Genomic DNA, 21,528 nt, shown 5'->3' with positions numbered 1-21,528 from the left:
TAGCAGAATCGAGAGAAAAAAAGATGTTATCAACAAGTATTATTTATTCTGTTTTCCATATAATTTGATCATATTTGTCATTAAGGTATTGGTTATTGCGGATATGTAATATGTTACATGTCTTGATGGTAAACCCATAGTTCAATTTTATTTTATTTTTGGTGATTACAACACAACGAAACACAAAACGCTTCAATTTCAAAACCTAACTGATTAGATAGACAGAGTTGGCAATATGAATTCTCAGTATCCATGCCACTCGTAACAGAATAATCATGGCGTTGTAGTGTTTGTTAAACTTTTACTTCTTCTTTAGGTGGGCCGGGTAACATCTCTAATTTCTTCAAATTCATGAAGTCCAACACTTTGCTCCAAGAAGGCCTACTTGAAATATCCAAATACCAATCATGCAAATACTTCCTTTGAGTCACCAAATGTGCAAAGCCACCTTCATTCATCAAAAATCTAAGGCTAGGGAGGTGGCTTAGATCAGCTAAGGAGAAAAAATCTCCTGCTAAGTATTTACTCTTGGACAACCTTTGTTCATAGATATCGAACACTTTCTCTAAATTGTTGGCACATTTTTGTACGACGATCAAGTCACTTTTGTGTCCCATTTTAGGGAATACGAGGAGTTGGAGTACCATGTTGTATACCAAGTCATTGTAGTTGTTGGATTCCACTTCTAGCCATTGATCTACTAGAGCTTTTTCTTCCAATGTCGTTCCGGTTAGTTTCTTTCCCTTGTCTTCATATTTTGCTGCATAGTACCTTATTATTGCTCTAGATTCTGAAAGTAATCAAAAACAAAATTTACGTGTTACCATCTTTAATTAAATAAAGAAAAAAACCGACCTAGTTCACCCACATCAATAAGAGGATTTGAGCGTTAAAATCAATTGACTTAATAAATGTCCTAAAATAATGGGCCATAACTCAATTCCCTCGACTCTTAATTGGGTGGATCCAAATACGTTGAGTTAATAACTAAGTGGGTTATGTTATCTTGAACTAATATTGGTACTTCTAGTGGAGTGGGCTGATTTGCCTCAATGGGCCTGGCTTTAATAATGATAGTATATAGTTACCGAAAAGCCTGAAATCGCCCTCTTCAATGACAGGAACCTGTCCAAATGGCTGCAAGAATATATAACAAAGCGATTCGAAGCATAAGTAATTAATGTTATGAGTAAATATGATTTTCTTTTGATAAGTTAAAAGCGACAACTAAAATATTACCTGTAAAAGCAAGAAATCAGGTTTTTTCTGCTGGAGAGAATCAAGATCAACATGTATAAGTTCATAATCGACTCCCAATTCTATAAGACAAACCATGACCCTTTGTGGACATGCAGCCATTGCTGAACCATACACTTTCACTACCATTTTTCCTCTTTTTTTTTTTGTTGTGATGTCCTAGTACACCAGGTTGAAATTTCTAATAATCTTCTTATTTGTGATCAATAATTGACCATATATATAGATATATATACTTTCTTCTTAAATAGACAATTTCATTAGCATGAAAAAAATAACAAAGGACCAAAGAAAAAGAGCTACTAGTGTAGTGGAGGTTGTACTTGTCATATGAGAATTAGGTGGAACAGAGTGAGTGTATTTGAACTGAATAGTAGAAAGTGAATTGCTTAAAACAGTTGTACTTGCTGGTTAAATGATTGTACGTACATTTGATGGACTTGAATATTTAACAATTTTCTTGTATTGGGGGTTGGCACGTGAAGATGAGCAGCAACCAGTATGTGGTCGAGTGGAAAGTCCCACTTACCAAAAGACTGATCAAATAATAATATTAATCGGACGACGTGGAAAGTCCAGCTTACTCTTTCTGTTTCAATTTGTTTGTACTATTTTTATTTTAATTATAATTTTTTAGTTTTTATTTTACATGACATGTTTAAGATCATCAAATTTGTTTGCCTCAAACACGTCGTGTAAAAAAAAACTAAAAAGGAACGTAGTAGAACAAAACAAGGAAAAGTTATATATCTTATTTTTATCATAATCTTTAAAATTTTCAATCATTTTCTTGAAAAAAATAAAAAATCCCCCCTCAGATTCATCATTTCCCTCTTTAGAGTACATCTCTATCCTTCTCATATCCATCCGTTCCCTCTCAAATACATCCCTTTCATGTGTGTCTGAATGTTTTATTCCCTTTCGGATACATCACTTCTCTATGTATCTAGATGTCTGTTGATGTATCTGAATGTGCAGTGATGTATCCCGAGGTCTAATAAAGTATCTGAAATTCATAAATTTTTGAGAGATTTTTGCAATTTAAAAAAAGGAACAAAAATAATGTAATTAGATTTAAATTCTATAAAATTTATGTAAATTAGTACTATTTCTAATCTTTTTTATTTTTTCAAATTCAAATCAAATCAAACACATGAAAAATCAAAACGGAGAGTATTTAAGAGTGTAAAAATCACAATATGCATGATGTTAAGACTTTCATTTAAAAGGGCTAGTGACTTGGTGTATAGTGGAGGAATTTTTGGGTGAAATTAGATTAATCAACTCAATTAGCCTATTTTTTCCTACAAAAATGGTACTTACTCAATTAGTATTCTCTAAGCTTAGTGACGATAATGGTACTTATAATAATAATAACAATAAAGCTAATAGTTTAGTTATAAATTTGGCCTATTTTAAACTTCAAACTTGAAACATAAAATTTAAAGTTTGACAAAAAATAGTTTAGGTTATAATATACTTTTTGGACTTTTAACTTTTAATAGTGTCCACCTCTCTTCAAATCTTAATCAAATCATGTAGAAAAAAGTACTTAAAAAATTAATATTTTTTTTATATATATTTTTTTAAGTAAAAAATTGTTGTTTATTTGTTTGTGTATTTATATTTTTAAATTCTTGTAATAAAAAATTTGGCTGTATCAGTGCCTCCCATGTAGTAAGCTACTTTGTCGTCGTTGTATTTTGTCCCCTTATTCTCTAGCAAGCTTTCATCAACTTAATTTACCAATTCTTGACAACTGTTCGATTTATTTTATTCAAATTCATTTAATCTACTCAACATTATATTCTCAAGAAATTAAGAAAGATCTTTGATAAGATTTTCTTCCATTTGTTAAATATAAAGGGTTAATTAGCCAACTCATTTTCAGAAATAATTCCAAAATTTAGAAAAATATATAACGTTGCAAATTTTATTTCTAACTAATTTCATGTGATTACTGATTTTCTCCAATTTGAATTGGTATAAACATTCGAGGATAAAGTTTTTTCCTTCGATTAGTTATGACCGAACATGCGATCTTGTTGACTCCTCCATGACACTTGACACGTGGCATGAAATTCAAATGGACTTTAATTATTTTATGAAGCCCAAGTAAATGTTTGAAACTCAAATGAAGTCAATTATCTACATGAACAATTAACTTTTCCCCCTTGAGGATTTGAGTGTGAAGAGTGAAGACACATTAATCTACCAAGAAATAGGCATATTGAATTTACAATCTACTTTTAATGATATGATGAAACACATGTAGCAAAGATAGCTCATTTACAATTAAGTACCTGTTTTCTTTAGTGTATGTATAGGCCTCTAATTGGCATTTAGAAACTTCATTCATGTCTTTGCTAGTGGGGAAGAAGTTGACTTAGGGGGCACTAGAGATCTTGCATAAGCAATGGGCAACGTCAGAAGCTTCTTTGGCTTGCTCACATAAGCCCTCCTTGTGAAGTTGTTGTAGTCGTTTGCTTCAATCTCGTCCAGTATCTTGCGATATAACAGCAACGATGCCAACACCTGCAGTAACAAAAAAGAGTCTGCTCATTCTTCATACTAGAACAAAGATTTCACAATGTAAGTTCAATGCTAAACTAGACCATAATTGCCTAGGCACGTCGATCAAGATCTCTTTCCTCTGTGATGTAGGAACATAAGCAGCACATTACAGAGAAGGTTTGAGCAGATTTAAGAACTTGATGTCAATTAGTCCATACAAATTATAGTCAAATGAGACGGAACTATTTTCTGGACTGAAGTTTATTATGCTTTGTGTAACAATGTGATGGAATGTGTTGTGTCACTATGAAAGATTTAGTTCGAATTGCCTTTTCCTTACTAATATAACAATAAAAGAAAAAGTAGCAGATGCAAACGATCAATTGTATTTGTATTCATGTAACTTTATGACTACATACCGGCCATCTACTAGCAGAACTCAGTTCTGTGACACCTTTCTCTGCCTCATCAAAGAATTTCCTTGCCCTCTGGATTTGCTTCTTCATAAAGATTCTCCACTTATCAGTCACCTTTCCAGCAAATATGTCTTCATCGGAGAGCCCTGCCTGTGCTAATTCATCTTGAGGTAAGTATACTCTTCCTCTTCTTGCACTGTACAAAAAGAAATATGTTAAGGCATTTTAAGCACTGAATACATTGTACTTCAAAATAAACTGAAACAAATAGAATGGCAAAGTCGCCTGTGACTTTTTAGAAACAACATGGAGCAATAGGCATTACACTGAACTTGTATCTGAGAAATAGACTACTCTTTCGATATATTTTGGCATGTTACTTGGGAAATGATCAATATGAACTAAATATAGCTTTGTACTTACTCTTCTCCTACATCTCTGAGTATATTGGTTAGTTGATTTGCGATCCCTAAAGCCAAAGCTGCATTATATACACTCTCTGTCGTTGCCTTTGATTCAGGTGCAATGCCCATAATTGGAACACTCATCAATCCTACTGTACCAGCGACATAGTAACAATAGAGATATAGCTCATCAAAGTTGTTGTATCTGGATTTCCACAAGTCCATACGCATTCCTTCAACCATATCTCTGAATGGCTGCACCAGATAAATGAATAATCAGACACTTCACATGGGGAGGTTATTAAACACAAGATAAACGTCAGCTGCAGTGATAGCAAATGAAAACTAGTTGCCTAATTTGCTAATCAAATAACAAATATAAGTAAATGTTATTAGAGAGAGAGAGAGAGATACAAAGAAGAAAAGTATATCAAATTCTATAAGTACTTGCATCGGAAAAGCACTCAGCAAAAGAGAATAGCATCTGAATCTGGCGAAGATAATGGTGATCCACTTAGAGAGATTAACCTGAATATCAACCGGAAATCTGGAAACAGTGTCGGATAAAGCTGCATCAAGCATATCAAATGGCCGCCCGTTAAAAATATCTTCCAGCCTTGCCTCCCACCTATCTAAAGCTTGTGGAGTTATGTGTGATGCATTAGGGCCATCAACAAGCTCATCAGTTCTCCTGCACCACACTGTATAAAAAGAACACAGCTTTCAGACAACAAGGTCATCTATAAGTACGCTTAACTTGCTTGAGCTACAAATTAATCTAGCAAGCCAGAAACATCACATATTTTTTCAATTTCAAGTGGAAATTTTTTCATTGGCAAGATCTAGCCCTTCTAGGAAACGGAATACATGAAAGCACCAAAAGTAACAGATATACCATAATTGACTATGCAAAAACCTTGACCAAACTTGTAAGACTGCCAAACGAAACGGTAAAGAGAATCAAATCACACCAGTTTTTCACCTAGAGACCAGAATGGGAAGTGCCAACTGCATAATGTTAAATTATCTGGATGCTACTTTCTTTAACCTTTTGGACTGTATAAAGCATAATATTTCGGTACATAAAGAGCGTAACTACCGGCAGTGAAAAGTTGAAAATATGTCAAAGATTCCCAAGAAAGCTGATAAAACAAACAGTTAGCATGTTACACTTCTGTGGATCCAGTCTAATAATTTAGCATTTCTTCCACTAATTTTGACTGTTGTATATGGTAAAAGAAATTAGATCTCCTCTCTTTATGCATATAATAATGTTTCACTACCTAGTAGAGATCAACTAGCACCTATAATATTCCATGTCTAACTAAAATATAATTCTCTTTTGTATGTCCTCAGTTAAGCATAGATATATACATAGAAATACTATATGTCTTGAAAGTTGAAACATCACCATATATTGCCCAGATAGCTCTTCTTCTGTCTGGAGTCATTAGCATGGTTCCTAAATAAGAACCAAACAAAAAGATTTAAATTTTGTCTTCATCAACTAATACCTTAACCAAGATTTTGTAAACTAAAGAACAGATAAAAACAAAGGTTGAGACTGACCTAAGTAAAATGTCTTTGCATACTCTGCACATACTTCGCCACAACGATCATATGCTTCACTCAACAAGCCCAAATTACCCGGAAGAACAATATCCGGCTTCACTTGTATGTCATCAGTAGATATCAGATGCCTCTTCACTAAAGCTGCCTGCTTCAATACCACCTCATACACTTTTTTTTCTGATGACACAGCCATTTCTCCAGCTGGACTAGCCACCAAACTAGACTGTACAGAAAAACTCCTTCCATTCTCAGTTCTTGATCTTCCTAAACACGAATATCTCAAATCTGCATTTAAAAACCCAAAATTCCACCCCTGTCTCCCACCTTTCTTGAATCCTCCTTTCCACATCGAATTCCTATCCCGAGATGGGAACCTGGATGATTCCAAACCCCGGTTCCCTTCTCGGACTGAATCCAAGAATCCTGTCCCGTATGAGACCTCGGAATTCGGAGAAACAACCCACAACAAAGCAACAGACATGCTGAAACAACAGACACCTACAATTCCCAAGTTTTTGTCTTTCCTTTATGTTACCTTGTCACCTCAGCCTAGTAGATACCCACTAGAGTCTATCCACTAATTTCAAACAATACCAACGATTATAAAAATCGCATAATAAGAAAGTTAACCGACTTTGGCTTACACAAACAGATGTATAATGCACTCACTCATCAACAACAACCAAAAACCTTGTATTTCTGAGTTTCTGCACAATGAGATAAACCAAATAAACACAATGAGATACAGTTATGACCACACAAAAATCATAAAGATTGAAACTTTATCAACAAATTAAAAAAAGTATCCCAATACCAAGAATTCAAATCAGCAACAGCACAAAGCCAATTACTCAACTCACCCCAAATGAATATGCTTTTTCACACTTTCTTCAAGTAATTGGATTGGAGCTTACTATATATAGTCAATTAGATTATAATAAGTTCCCTTACTACCTTTGATACACGTAGAGACTATCTAGAAAAGGAAAAGGGTGTTCAAATCTTTAATATTATATTAAGTTAAAAAAAAAACAGATTAATAATGAAAGGTACGGGGGAATTTAAAGAAATAACCTGCGAATAGCAATAGAAAGAAAGCTCCTATTAGTTGAACAAGGTTTTTTTTTTAACACATCAACATCAGTTGAAAGAAAGTTAAAACAAAAAAAAATGGCCTCCTTGTTGCTTGTTGCTGATCACAAGAATTTTAGCAGCATTTTCTTGTTCAAATTACTCCTATATATTTTTGAATACTTTAGACCATTCAATCTTTTTTTTGTTTTTTGTTTACTCGTGCTGATTAGAATTGAGTGATTCAGATTCTATCTCCTCCTCCTCGTCCTAGTTTCCACCTTTTAACCTTTTGTCACTCAAATTTTACAGTTTGGTCCCACTAACGTACCATGTTTTATTAAGAAAGATATGGTGCCGTGGATGAAATTATTTCTTCATAATTTAATATGGTGCAGCGAATTTTTTCATGAGTCAATAAGTTTTTCTTATTGACATGATATGGAATAACCCTTGACAGGGAGAGATTTTCTTGAATGGGTCTTATGTTATGCGAATCTGAAATAATTCAAGTAGGATTTTTGAGTTTTTTTTTTTTTAAGAGTATGCATTACATTATTTTATTTTACATTTTGTCTAGCATTACATATACTTGACAAAATGTAACATTATATTAAAGCGAAAGTATTAAAAATTTGGTTAATTAAGTATAGTGTTAGAGAATGACAAAAGTCTGCATTGGTGGTTCTTATATGACTTGATAATCCTCCTAATTAGAGTTATCTTTTAGAATGTAAGTTAGGTTCAAGACCTAATTTCATATGATATCAGTGTCAAATTTCATCTCACTGAACGTTGAGGTTCCTTAAATCAAAATAATCGTGTGAAGTGACATAAGTCTATATTGATGATTAATGAAATCAATGGACTTATTATAAGGCTTACGCGAGCCTACTCCATTTAAATTAACTTTTAAAGTATGAATTAATTTCAGACACAGAAAATTGACCTAATTTCCACTTTTGTGCTGCATGAGCTAACTAGCTTCCGAGGGAATTGATTATATACATAAAAGAGCACACATGAGTCTAACAAGTTGTAGCTACATTAAAAGTTTCCAAATAATAAGTGGCGCGGAATAGAGGTTGGACCCTATGGTAGATAGTCAATAATTTCTTGATTATCAATAAAATGATAAAGTTTAGAGTGCAATGTTGTGCTCAAGTCTCTTAATTTGGTTATCAATAAAATCCACATATTGTAATTTAAAACTACAAATACATTAATGAATAGTCACAATTTCATAATCAAGAATATTTATTTTGAAATATTGTAGGCTAAAAAAGTAATTTTGACTTGGGAAACAATTTTATTTTTATTTTGTATTTTGACACGTGGTAGGATTGTTCCCTAAAATTTAATGCTATTCTCTTCTGTAATTGTAAAGAATATGAGCATTATTGAGTCCATTTATAAGTATAATACCAACTTTAGTAATGGGGTAAGAAGATGGTGTATAAAGAGGACACGTGTAAATCACAGCCCAATCAGTGGAAGATAGCGTTATCAAAATAAAAGTGGGCAGCTGGGTTACGATGTACATGTGGCAATTTTTCATTGGATCAAAATTCTTACCTTTTAACCCAACTATGAGTCGCAGCGGGCCCACGGACTAGAAAGTGCCTACTCCTAATCAAGTGGACTGTGGGTCCCACTCATGTGGGTCATACACCAGAACGTACGAACCTAATTGTCTAAATTTGTCATTTGCGCGCAAAACATCTCTATTTCGGGGTGTACATCTTTAATTTTATGTTTGAGAGCGTAAATATTTCTTTCATTAATTTATTTTGACTTAAAATGAAAACGAAGTTCATTGAAATATTTCTTTAAAAAAAATTGCGAGAAAATTTAGGATATAAGTTTAAACATATATATGTTTGAGCATAAATTTTATGACACGAATTATGTTCCAAACATAAGTGGAACGATATAAACTATGTGTTCAAATACAAAAGAAATTAAATTCGGTAATGTACTAAACTACGCCGAAATACTTATGTATAGTGACAAATTATAACTAAGGCATAACTCAATGACACAAATTTATAACTTTAAGACTAATTGAGTGACCAAAGTTATATTTTAAGACATCTTAAATTTTTTTTAGAAAGGTCTGCTTGGTGATGAAATATTTTTTTTAGAATAATCAATGAAGTCAACATTAAATAAGAGCGGACCACGTAAAAACTTGATTCTGGAAAATGGAAATTTATGCATGGGCCAGAAAAGCCCACCTACGTATGCGTGTGCTATCCACAACAAGTTGAGTTGAGCCTAACTGCGGGCTCAACATTTGACACGTAGCTGTTTGTACTTGCTTTGGAAAAAAATAATATTTATTCTGTTTCTATTTATGTGATATTTTAAATTTTAAATAAATTTATTATTATTTATTAATTTTTTATATATATTTAGATAGACAATTATTATTATTTATAATACTTTTTACACAATTTACTAATATATAATTTTTATTTTAAAAAAATTTAAAATTTCATAATCAAAGAATCTCAATTAAATTTAAATGATTTGGTTCTTGCCAAATAAAATATGCAGAAAATAGTGATAATTTCGTGCAGAGATACTAATACAGTTAGGGCCATTAAATTCAACGGTGCAATAGCAGTATCAATTTATTTAGTTATATATTTATGGCTAATGGAGCAAAACTATTTTTGGATCATTAATATAATATGAAAATGAAAATAAAAATGAAATAATTTCCTAAGTAGCAAATCATCAATTTGAAAACTGGTCAAATAACATCTAGTTAGAGAAATATCATTTGAAATCAAAGGAGAACATCTGATGAATAGAATAAAACGATGTTATAAATAAAAAGATAAAAAATAACAAAAGGATGTTGTAAAATAGATTAAAGAAAATAGTACTCTCCGTATATGAGGAAGGATAACTTGGTCAAATTGCAATCTTTTTTTTTTTTAATATTAAATAATTATGTCAAGAGAATTATAATAAAATAACTAAAACAAGAGAGGTAAATATTTAATTATAAATCACAAAGGAAACAAGTATTACGAAATCAAACTTAAGGGAGATTTAATTACTAGTTAGCTACTACTCTCTTGTCTTTTCTATATTTTGAGTTGTATCACATTTAAGCATTGTGCCCACGTACTCCTCATTCTTAAAATCATTTATTTGTAAATTTTTAACTATTTTTTTTCAATTTATATGGAATCTTTCGAACTTCGAGAGAATATTTTTTTAGGTGCATGGTTCTAAAAGAGTAAAATCCACCAGAAAGAAAAGGACTACCAAGTCTATAAATAAAGTAGGCTCTCCTAAACTTTGTTGAAAAATAGAAGAAATAATATCAATAAAGAGTTATAATTTGTTATATGTTATTTACGTGTACGTTTCTATAATGTCTCACTAAAAATTTCTTCAAATAGTACAATGAATATGAAATGTATAGAGGCAATAGTTAAGATTTTGAGTTCTTGTTATATCCTAGCTACTACATTTACTCTAAAATTGATTGTGTTGCAAAAGTTTGTTGATTAATTAATACACAATCATACAAAAAAAATAATAATAATAATATAAGAATTCAATGGAGATCATCCATCAATATTTTGCCTCGAAATTATTTTACATTGTTTTTTTCTAAATTAGGTTAAAACTTAAGTAAAAACATAAATTTATATTGAGATATTGACATAAATAAAAGATACATAAAAGAAAATTAAAAAGGAAGATATTAATCAACGGTCGTCATAGTCTATTTTGACTCCTTTGCAAGGAAGGAACGAGTCACTTCCCCCTTTCCTTCACCGTCAGCTTGAGCACAGTTTTCATCAATTTCAAGGTTATCAAAAATACAAGTCCACCAACATGGCTACGAGCTCTTTCTTCACTTAGATGTCCATCAAATAATAGTCAATAAGTATATATTTTATATGATATATGTTAAAATATACATTTTGATATAAAATAATGTATAATTTATAATAGGAAAAATTGTATATATAATAGTAAACTATTAATTCAAATTGAATGTTATAATCATGAATTAATTTAATTGTACACTATAGCAAACTGTTGCTATTTCGCCTCTCTCCTGGTGAATCTCGCTCGTCACTATCGTTTTCTCCCTCCACTCTCTAGCCTTTTATACAAACGCAAATGTATAAAATGTGTTTGTATTTCTATAAAGCGAGAAAAATTATATATATACATATACTTTCGTTTCTCTCTCCCATATCTCGCTCTTCACTCTCTCCGATCTCACTCGCCACCCACGCGTTGCTTTCTCTCACTAATACAAACACAAAAGAAATGTATAAATTGTGTTTTTGTTTGTATAAAGTAAGAGAAAATTGTATATACACATGCAAATACGTATATTTTGTCTTATATACTGATAATTATACTATACAAATACATTCATTTTCATTTTTTTGTCTTTTTCTCTTTCTCGTTTTATACAAACACAAATTATAGAATTGATCTTTTGTAGATGTATATTGAAAATGAAACAATTTATATACAACTATTTTCTTTTGTATATGTATAACGAAATATACATATTTATGTTTCCTATGGAGTGCAATATTTCAAATAACATCTAAATGATTTTTGTGTTTGCTATATGTTTAGCGATTGTAATTATTTTTGATTGGCTAAATATGTAACTTGCCAAATCATATTTAGGCCATTAGCTTTTGGACTTGGGCTCACTTAAGCTGAATTGGCCCAGTAAATGAAACAGTAATCCAATTGGGCCATCAGAATTTTCTCTAACAAAAGAAACGGGAAAAAAACCCAGTTCCACCGGAAAGCCGCCATGGAAGAAGCTGAAGAATTGAACCTGAAGAGCTTTCTGAAATGGGCAGCGGAGCTGGGAATATCAGATTCTCCTTCAACTTGTATAACCCAATCAGATTCATGTTTGGGAAACACCCTTTGTGTCGCTAATTTCCCTAAAGCCGGAGGGTATGTATTAATCACAATTCTTTTCTTTTTATTTTTTGATTTTCTGGTATGAAGCTGATGAGGAATGAATGATTTTTTGAATTGATGAAGGAGAGGCTTAGCAGCTGTTCGTGATATTAAGAAAGGGGAATTGATTCTTAGAGTTCCAAAGGGAGCGCTAATGACTAGTCAAAATCTTATGATGAACGATGTGGCATTCTCCATTTCTGTCAAGAATCACCCTTCTCTGTCCTCCGCACAGGTTATTCTTTGGAGTATAAGAATAAGAATTTTGAGTTAGGAACTTTATGTTTTTGGGGTTTTATATGATCACCTAGTAATATGAATTTAACTCAATCTGATTGTTGTACTTGTACCGAATGGCTGGATTTTTATGATGAGTCTGCAGTTTCTTCAAGTGTTTATAGCTAACGCGTTGGTTGTGCAAAGTGAATCAAATCTCCAATATCAGAGTGTTTAACACTTGTTCTACCCTACGTGATTTGTTTGGTATGCAACGATGGTTTCATTCAATTTCATGTTTATGTTATTTGATCTTATTTTTACTGCAGATATTGGCTGTTGGATTGTTAAATGAAGCGAACAAGGGTAAGAGTTCTAGATGGTGGCCCTATCTAAAACAGTTTCCCCGCAGCTATGACACACTTGCGGATTTTGGCAAATTCGAGATACAAGCATTGCAAGTTTGTAGCAATCCCTACAAGTTAAAATGTATTTCATAGTTGGAAAACACTTCTTCTGTTCACTGCATTGCTAATGTCTATCATAAAGCATCATAATTGACTGAAATTCAACATAAAAGATTTCATCTTATATATCTCCACTGCTTTTAGATTGATGATGCCATATGGGTTGCACAAAAGGCTTCTAGGAAGGCTGAACAGGAGTGGAATGAAGTGACTCAGCTTATGCATGAACTGAAGCTCAAGCCACAATTCCTTGCTCTTAAGGCATGGCTCTGGGCCTCTGGTTCTGTAAGTATGTAGTGAACTCAAGTGCTAATCTGGAATAGTGCGATGTCATTTCTTACTCTAGTGGTCTGATTAGATATCCCTAATCATTGCAAGATTCAAATGCGGTGTTTGATTCGTGATCTATCTAACACTGTCTGTCTTCATTCACAATGTACTTGAGCACCACTGTCTATCAATTAGACAATTTCGTGTCATATTCATGGTTTAACATGAAAAAAGTTTCTTACTGAAGATATCCTCGCGGACCATGCATATACCTTGGGATGAAGCTGGATGTTTATGTCCTGTGGGAGATTTCTTCAATTATGCAGCACCTGAAGAGGAAACATCTATTTATGAAGATCAAGGTGCTGGAAAGCCTTATTTTATGCAAGAAAACAGTACACTTAAATCAGAAACTGAATTGGATTCTACCACTAGGCTAATAGATGCTGGATATGAGAAAGACGTTTCTTCATACCATTTCTATGCTAGAAGAAACTACCGGAAAGGAGACCAGGTGATTCTGAAATGCTTCCTTCCTTTTAATACTTCTTTTCTTTATGTGTGGCATTCAGTAAATTAATAGAAGTGGTTCCTTTCCATTAATAAGTTGTGAGGTGGATGCTCCATTACTTGATATTCAGGATATTAAGAACTACAAAAATGAACAGCGCTTGCATTGCATCAAATGTAAAGTGTCATTATCACGACAGTTTGCCATCTCAGTTTGAATTATTTTCTTGTTTGAAGGAGTTGCTTTGATCCCACTAGCTTGATTGATCACTGCAGGTTCTTCTAAGCTACGGAACCTACACCAATCTGGAGCTTCTACAACACTATGGATTTCTTCTGACTGAGAACCCAAATGACAAGGCCTTTATACCTTTAGAACCAGATATGTATTCTCTCTGCTCATGGGATAATGAGTCACTATACATTCATCCAGATGGGAAGCCATCCTTTGCACTACTATCAACATTGCGATTCTGGGCAGTCCCTAAAACCAGTCGCAAATCTGTTGTACACCTTGTTTATTCAGGGAACAGACTTTCAACAGAGAGTGAAGTTGTTGCAATGAGATGGCTAATTATGAAATGCAGAACCACATTGGAAGTTCTTCAAACAACTGCTCCAGAAGATTGTAGGTTGCTCAACATCCTATATAAGTTTCAAGACATTCATAAATTCCCCGAGGTCAAAGAGATACCACCACCCCTTGCTAGTGAGCTTTGTGCTTTTATTGAAAAAAACAAGAATGTGGCCAGTGAAGGAATTTGCTCCTTGTCAAGTGTAGCTAGAAGGTCCACTGAGAGATGGAAATTAGCTATTCTGTGGAGGTATCTCTACAAGCAAATACTTTGCAGTTGCATTATACATTGTAGTGCTGTAATTTATTATTTAGGGGTCGATCGGTAGGAAGTATTAGGAGAAGTAATTCATATATTATTTAGTACTATATTTGAAAGGAATTTTGGACCCAAGTAAAATTAATTCATGGATTAGTTATATATCCTTCATGGTTTTGTAGGATGCATTACTAATACATATGATTTAATACCATGGAATTCATCTATGTAAGATTTTCTTGATTTTATATTTTATATTTATACAAATAATATTAAATAAATAAGCTTGTAAATGTTATTATTTAGAGAGTTGTTTGTTGCTGAATAAATAAAGGGTAAAAGGGTAAAAAAATGCCCTTAAACTATGCGAAAAGAACAAAAATACTTTGTAGTTTGGTCCAAAAATGTCCTTCTCATCAATACTTTGGTTCAACAATGCCCTTATTGTTATTTTGGATAAAAAATGCTCGTTTTTTCAAATAAATATATTATTTATTTTATTTTGAATACACTCTATTTCTAATAATATTTTTTAAAATTAGAAATTGTTTATCTTCAAATATAAAAAAATAAAAAAAATACTTTTTATTTTATTATAATGATTTATTATCGGTATATAAATATAAATTAATGATGGATATACTATAATCTTATATATGTAATATATATTATTTGTCGAGATAGTATATGAAGTTATTTTTATTTTAATTGATAAGATGAGGTTAAGAAGAAAAAAATATTTCCTACATTTTTATTTATTAAAGTGATTTTAAAATCCTACTTTTAAATGACCATTACTAATTTTTAACAAATTCATACATTACTAATTTCTACTTTATTTATTTTTATACTGAACGACACTTAGTATCTCAAACTACCCCTTTAAAATAAGAGAAGAAATCCAGCTAAGAGTTAAATTAAAGGATGATTTTTGACAACTTTCCTCTTCTTATTTTCAATTCCAAGTTAAATAGTATGTATACCTATGCCCATATGTAGTGAAGGGACCAAATCTAATAGTTAAAACGAAACTTACAAGCTCAAAGTGTAACCAACATAACTTTTATTTAAACCACAGGACTAAAATGTAATAAAAAGAACTAGTATCAAATTAACAGTACGCGACCTGGCAACTTCACACAAAACTTATAGCAGTAAGGTGATTACATTGCTCAACTATAAACCCTAGAAGAAATGTTGAGAAGAAGAATCACTTCACTACTATCATCGTCTTCACTCCAAAATGTTCCAATCTACGGCGAACCCATCAAGATTTCTCAACCCATATTCACATCTTCACAAAAGTTACCACTTTTGCAATTCTCTCAACGCCCCATCTCCAGCATTGGATCATTGGGGTGTCAGTTTCGCAGAGCTTACAGTCTTCTGAGCCTAAATGATTTGCAAGATAACAAAGGTTCTAGGAAGCAGAAGACTCGGAAGGGAAGAGGTATTGGGTCTGGTAAAGGGAAGACGGCGGGTCGTGGACATAAGGGTCAGAAAGCTAGAGGGACATATAAGTTCGGGTTTGAAGGTGGACAGACCCCACTTCGTCGCCGTGTGCCTAAACGTGGATTTAAGAACCCGTTCAGTCTCACATTTCAGGTATTTTTACTCTTGGGTATTGGATTTTGGTTTTATTTTTCAGCAGTTGATTGATTTCGTGCTTATAGCTGGGATCACGTCAAAGTTCAAATTTTGAATGGTTTGAACGTTCTCTTGAAAGTTACATAAAATAACTTTTTAAAAATGATTATGATAGAAGGTAGAGCATTCATTGAGTAAATATGTCATTTTATAAATTAGTTTCTAGTTTGGTTGCTGATAGACTAAAGGAATAATTGTTCCATAACCAGGGTTGTACTTTTTGTTAACGTATAGAATCAAAAGAAAGTAGGACATGTTAAATGGGAGTGGCAGTTTAGAAAATTTGGTAGTTTGTTTGTGTTTTATGCGAAGATTGTATAGAATTAGCCATTTGGTGTTATGTTATTGTGTCTGTTTGTACTTTTTAGCTATGTAGTACTTTCTGTTAGCGCGAATTTCAACTTTCTTGATTTCAGACTCTGTAGCTTCTTCTTTCCTAGAAATGTTATTGTTGTGTAGTGATCCAGTAATAAGGGTAGGTCTTGACTCACTCATAGGAGTGAGGTTTTTACCTATTGCGCACTCAAAGGGTAGCAGCTGTGGATTTTCCTTGATGTAAAAAAAAAAAGCCATCTGTGATCTTAAGCTCTTCAAGTTGTAGCTTTTGATGTGTGTGTCATCAATCAGAGATCATAGAATCTGTCTATCAAGCCAATAATGGTGGATTTTCCAGAACCACTTTGCCCAACAAGTAGTACTGTTTTCCAGATTCGTCCCTGGGAAGATTGATTGATCAAGCTTAGAAGGATGATAAAAGAAGACATTCTTCTGCTCTATCTTTCCTCTTTATACCTTTGTGACATAAAGCCCTTCAGGATTCTCAAGTTCAATCTCAGTCTTCGATCGAAGACAGCATATACAGATGCAATGGCACTGCTACCTGTTGCCAATTCAGAAGTCATACTTTCAGAATCTGCTATATTTTTCCCCGTACTCATCAAAAGGAACAAAACTTGAAATAGTTGCTATGAACCGAGTAAGTTTTGTCCATTAGTCTTCCCCATACCAATATGTTAGGGCAATGGCAACTGCAGTTAGAAATTGAGAGCAAAAGAAGCCAGCACCAGAAAGTAGCGACTGTCTAATATTTTCTTTTCTGGGGCTTCCTGAGATCCTTTAAAGCGGTCTAACATTCTATATTGAGAAGAGAAGGGTGTGATAGTCCTTTGATTGATCACTGCTTCACTTGCTAGCTTGAAGAAGTTATCTAAGAGTAAAGGTTTTATAGATATTAGTACAACTTCTACTTAAATATGTTGTTTGCACCATACAGGTGCCATCAATTATCATGACAGGAGGCGGCACATCTTTTTCTTACTAAAATTCCCCCTTTTTTGGATGATATGTGGTTAAATACGTCACTAATTATTTTATCATTGAGTCAACATATGTGAATATTTGTTTAGTTATTAAAACCAAGATGGCTTAACACCTTGGAGTAATGTTAGTGGTTCTCTTCTGATTAGTTGTTCTTTGTTTATGTGCTCCATGCAGCCAGTTGGGTTGGGAAAGATTGCAAATCTGATAAATGCTGGGAAGATTGACTCGTCAGAGTTGATCACAATGAAAACTCTAAAGGTAATTGTAGATTATGGTATAACTATAGCATTATATGGTATAACTATAGCATTATATTGCTTAATCATTTAGCACCTTCCTTTACAAAACAACTTCTTGGGCCAATAGGATTCCGGTGCAATAGGGAAGCAAATAGAAGATGGAGCCAGGTTGATGGGGCGTGGGGCTGAACTTATTCAATGGCCCATCCATCTAGAGGTAATATTCAGTCAAGACTAATTAATATAGCTTTTTTATTCAATTTTGTATTCATTGTTAAAAAACAATACTCCCTCTATTCCATATTGACTGAATTTCTGACGCAATGATCACTTATTAAGAAAAATATTCATGGAAATATTTTAAACTATACTTTCCACTATTGTCCTTTGTGAAATTATAAATATAACTTTGCTGGTAGTGAAAGTTATCTCCTAGAAATATCAAACATCATTAAAGGAATGAGCAAAAAATTTCAAACATCCATCCATCTTGAACTTTGAACAATTCAATTATTTTGAACAATGATAAAAGACCCAAAAATTCAACTAATGTGGAATAGGACGAGAAATATTAAATTTGGTATTGCACTTCATATAAAGGTCATTTGGTAGAAATAACATAAGTTGCATTTTGCATTTGAGTTGCTAAGTGGTTCTTGACATGTACTGCTATTTATATTAAATGTGTTGCAATGTATAAGTATTTGTAAAAGCTCACGTCAGTTCAGCACTATTTGAAATGTGCTTTGCACAAATATTGATGGTGGAGAGGGGATATTTTCATGTTCCTTAAACATAGATGTTTGGCATGATCCTTTTTTCTCTTTGTTTATGGTGTTGATTTATTGAGAATATGCATTACATTTACTTGCTAAAATGGCAAATGATGTCTGTCCTCTCAGCGTACTCATCCAACATCAACTGTTGATGACAGGTTTCAAGGGTGACCGCTAGAGCTAAAGCAGCTGTGGAAGCAGCGGGTGGGTCTGTAAGGAGAGTGCATTACAACAAACTTGGGTTGCGGGCACTACTGAAGCCTGAGTGGTTTGAGAAAAAGGGCAGGTTGCTCCCGAGACCAGCAAGGCCTCCACCAAAACTGAAGGATAAGGTGGATAGCATTGGGCGGCTGCCTGCCCCAACCAAGCCACTTCCTTTTGTAGTTGAAGAGGCTGAGTCCGTGTCTGCTGCCCCGGCTTGATAGTGATTAGCTTTCTTCATGTTTTATAGATCTAGGTTCCATTGCAAGGGAGCAGTTTTTGGCTTCATGTAGCTTCCCTAAAGCCTTTATACTTGGTTTTGAGTGTTCCCCAATTGCCATAGATATTCAGAAATAAAATCTCACTTGCTGAATTTTTTGAGTGACCTTAAGTTCACTCAAGGATGTATTTTCATAGGTATTTCTGGATTCCCAACAATAACCTTCGCTTCTTTAGATTGAAACAGAGTGCCTTAATATTTCATTCCAAAAGCAGGTATATGAAGATGAAACTTCTCTCTAGAGATGGTATCTCTTTTTTTTACATTCCAGTGTCTGCCTTTTCTATTGATAAAGCTTCGATGCTCTGAAGATGACAATTTGTACAATTTAGAGCAAAGTGGACTAATTAATTAATGAGAAGATTGATTTCATCTAATGTATTGTTGGTCATAAGTTCTAATTATGGTGTCTCCATATTTTGGCTGCTTTGCATATATAAAGATTATGTGAAGTAAGAAAGGATAAAGCTCAAAAGAGTCATATCCTGAAGATCCTGTAATATATTTCTTGATTTCTTCCGTTAGGTATGATTCTTGTAACCTTATAAATTCCATCATATTCATGAATAGAATCACTAAGTTGTTCCAGCCTGGGAAGAGGTCTCTGCTGTTGCCTTCCACTTGCTGGCATGGTTCAGCAGATCTGACGTTGGCTTGCTGCTCCACATCATCTTCTCATTCATGATACATTACGGTATTCGTCTGGTGTTGAATCTCTATGTGAAGGTGTGCTTTTCACTTTGTCTTCTTCACAGTTTCGTGTTTTGCCTTAGAACTTTTGGGTAAAGGTTCAGTTTTTTGGGATGAAGCTGCTATTTTCTTGAGGAACAGACACTATTTATTTGCCCTCGTTGTCAGTTTCTTCACTAAACAGTAGTTGAAAATGTCTGTTGATAAAGTTTCTCCCTCTTTAACAGTATCCAAAATTACAGAATATTAGTTAAATGGGTCATATTATTTAATATTGGAGTAAAAAAATCAAGGTCTACTTGCGTAGTGTTGAAAGGATGACCATCTTAGTCAGGACCCTCCAACTGATGAAACTAAAAAAGCTTGGATGAGAGATGATGCTACACTGTTCTTGCAAATTATAAACTCTATGGACAATGCAGTAGTTGGTTTGGTTCATCACTGTGAATTTGTTAAAGAGTTGATGGATTATCTAGAGTATCTTCTATATTCTGGCAAAGGTTAAGCATCTCGAATTTATGATGTTTGTAAGGCTTTCTACCATCCCGAGAACTGAACATGTTTTTGCCATTTAGTACTGATATCAAGGTGCAACAAGCTCAGAGGGAACAAATGGCAATAATGAGTTCCTTAGCGGGACTTCCCACTGAGTTTGAGACTGCTAACTCACAGATACTCGCCAGTTGTGAGATCACTTCTCTCAACGATGCGTACAGACAGTACTCCATCCAATCAGCTAACCAAAGTAGTTGTTGCAAAAGGAGAAGAAAAAAGTGATGCTAGAAGAAACTGTTTAGTGAGTTAATTCTTTTGGTTGTCTCCTTTTCTACAACTATTTTGTGAATCTGCCTTAAATTCATCGATGAGACATGTCATGTTGATTGCACTTTCAGGCAATGTCGAAATGTTCTTTAGCTGGAAGAGAAACTAATGTTGAAGCTGCTGCAACATCAACAGATGAATAGGTGGAACAGTATCAGCCCGGTGTCTATGTAAGATTGACAGTGCTACCAAGTGGAAAGAAGGGATCTAGGTTCAGGTATATTTTCTTTCATAAGTTGTAAGAAACACAAATTTCCACCTTTTCTGCTCTTATTATGTCTTTTGATTAAAATCCTCACTTTAAACATCTTTAGCTAATATGTTAAACTGCTTACTAAATGTCTTTTTGATTGAATTTTGCAGTAAAAAAGAAATGGTGGAAAGAAAACAAGCTTTCTGTCTACAAGAATTATGATATTGAAGACGCTTACGACGGTGGTTCATGTTAGACAAATGGATTTAATCACTGAATGTGCTTCATATGTTGAGGAGAAAAGTGCTATTTTATACTGCCTATGGAATATGTAAAGACTATCTTAAGATTAATTGGTATTATTGGAAAACTCTCTTTTTCCTAAATTTTATGTTTTTTTTCTTCCAGATATCTTAATTCAAATCCTTCTCACTTAAACTGTTGTATCATTTTTCATAATTTTATTTCAAAAATTAAGAAACTGATGGCCAATCAAAGAAGAATTCGATGTTTTGATTCTTGTGCTCCGAATGGTAAGTATTCTAATAAATTTTATTTCCTGTCATACTTCCATATTTTTTATGCTAACAAGAAATCTCTTGATGAAATGGCAAATATTATCATATTGTTACACAATGAACTTAGCCAACTTTACCCGTAACATTTGTCTATGGTTAGAAATAAGTTATCCCACGACAACTAACCTTGAGACAAGTTATTTCACTATGCATATATAGATAACTTATTCCATCACTAAAGGCTCGTTTGTTGTGAGGTATTTTGTTGTGAGGTATAATAGTCTTAGGATAAAATGTAAGATTATTTCATTTCATGTTTGGTTGAAGGTATTAGATAGTAATTG

General features: G+C 33.3%; 4 protein-coding genes and 1 long non-coding RNA gene across 10 annotated transcripts; 3 read left to right on the top strand and 2 right to left on the bottom strand.

Moving 5' to 3' along the window:
* Positions 1-122: 122 nt before the first annotated feature.
* On the bottom strand, positions 123-1,788 carry LOC101265881 (glutathione S-transferase F11). Its single transcript, XM_004232621.5, has 3 exons — positions 1,240-1,788; positions 1,089-1,137; positions 123-790 (listed from the first exon to the last, which is right to left on the bottom strand). The coding sequence occupies exons 1-3, from the start codon at positions 1,384-1,386 to the stop codon at positions 294-296; spliced, it is 693 nt and encodes a 230-aa protein (XP_004232669.1). The 5' UTR covers positions 1,387-1,788; the 3' UTR covers positions 123-293.
* Positions 1,789-3,249: 1,461 nt separating this feature from the next.
* PSY2 (phytoene synthase 2, chloroplastic) lies at positions 3,250-7,544 on the bottom strand. 6 transcript variants are annotated; one of them, NM_001319853.1, is given in 7 exon segments: positions 3,250-3,792; positions 4,191-4,383; positions 4,611-4,846; positions 5,120-5,292; positions 6,003-6,053; positions 6,161-6,870; positions 7,238-7,433. In NM_001319853.1, coding segments are annotated over 6 exon segments (1,317 nt in total). In that variant the 5' UTR covers positions 6,645-6,870; positions 7,238-7,433; the 3' UTR covers positions 3,250-3,612.
* A 4,399-nt stretch (positions 7,545-11,943) lies between these two features.
* On the top strand, positions 11,944-14,779 carry LOC101266180 (protein SET DOMAIN GROUP 40). The gene is made up of 6 exons (XM_004232622.5): positions 11,944-12,196; positions 12,287-12,437; positions 12,748-12,879; positions 13,030-13,170; positions 13,403-13,669; positions 13,942-14,779. The coding sequence occupies exons 1-6, from the start codon at positions 12,048-12,050 to the stop codon at positions 14,566-14,568; spliced, it is 1,467 nt and encodes a 488-aa protein (XP_004232670.2). The 5' UTR covers positions 11,944-12,047; the 3' UTR covers positions 14,569-14,779.
* A 772-nt stretch (positions 14,780-15,551) lies between these two features.
* Positions 15,552-19,338, top strand: LOC101266474 (uncharacterized). Its single transcript, XM_004232623.5, has 4 exons — positions 15,552-16,103; positions 17,640-17,723; positions 17,832-17,921; positions 18,639-19,338. Exons 1-4 carry the CDS (start codon positions 15,693-15,695, stop codon positions 18,900-18,902), a joined length of 849 nt encoding a protein of 282 aa, XP_004232671.2. The 5' UTR covers positions 15,552-15,692; the 3' UTR covers positions 18,903-19,338.
* A 973-nt stretch (positions 19,339-20,311) lies between these two features.
* LOC138341831 (uncharacterized) lies at positions 20,312-20,690 on the top strand. Its single transcript, XR_011214768.1, has 2 exons — positions 20,312-20,447; positions 20,545-20,690. It is a non-coding gene; the product is annotated as an uncharacterized lncRNA (long non-coding RNA).
* Positions 20,691-21,528: the final 838 nt, after the last annotated feature.

This window comes from Solanum lycopersicum, chromosome 2 (genome assembly GCF_036512215.1).
Source record: "Solanum lycopersicum chromosome 2, SLM_r2.1".
Lineage (NCBI taxonomy): Eukaryota > Viridiplantae > Streptophyta > Magnoliopsida > Solanales > Solanaceae > Solanum > Solanum lycopersicum.
This window is presented reverse-complemented; position numbering and strand designations above follow the sequence as displayed.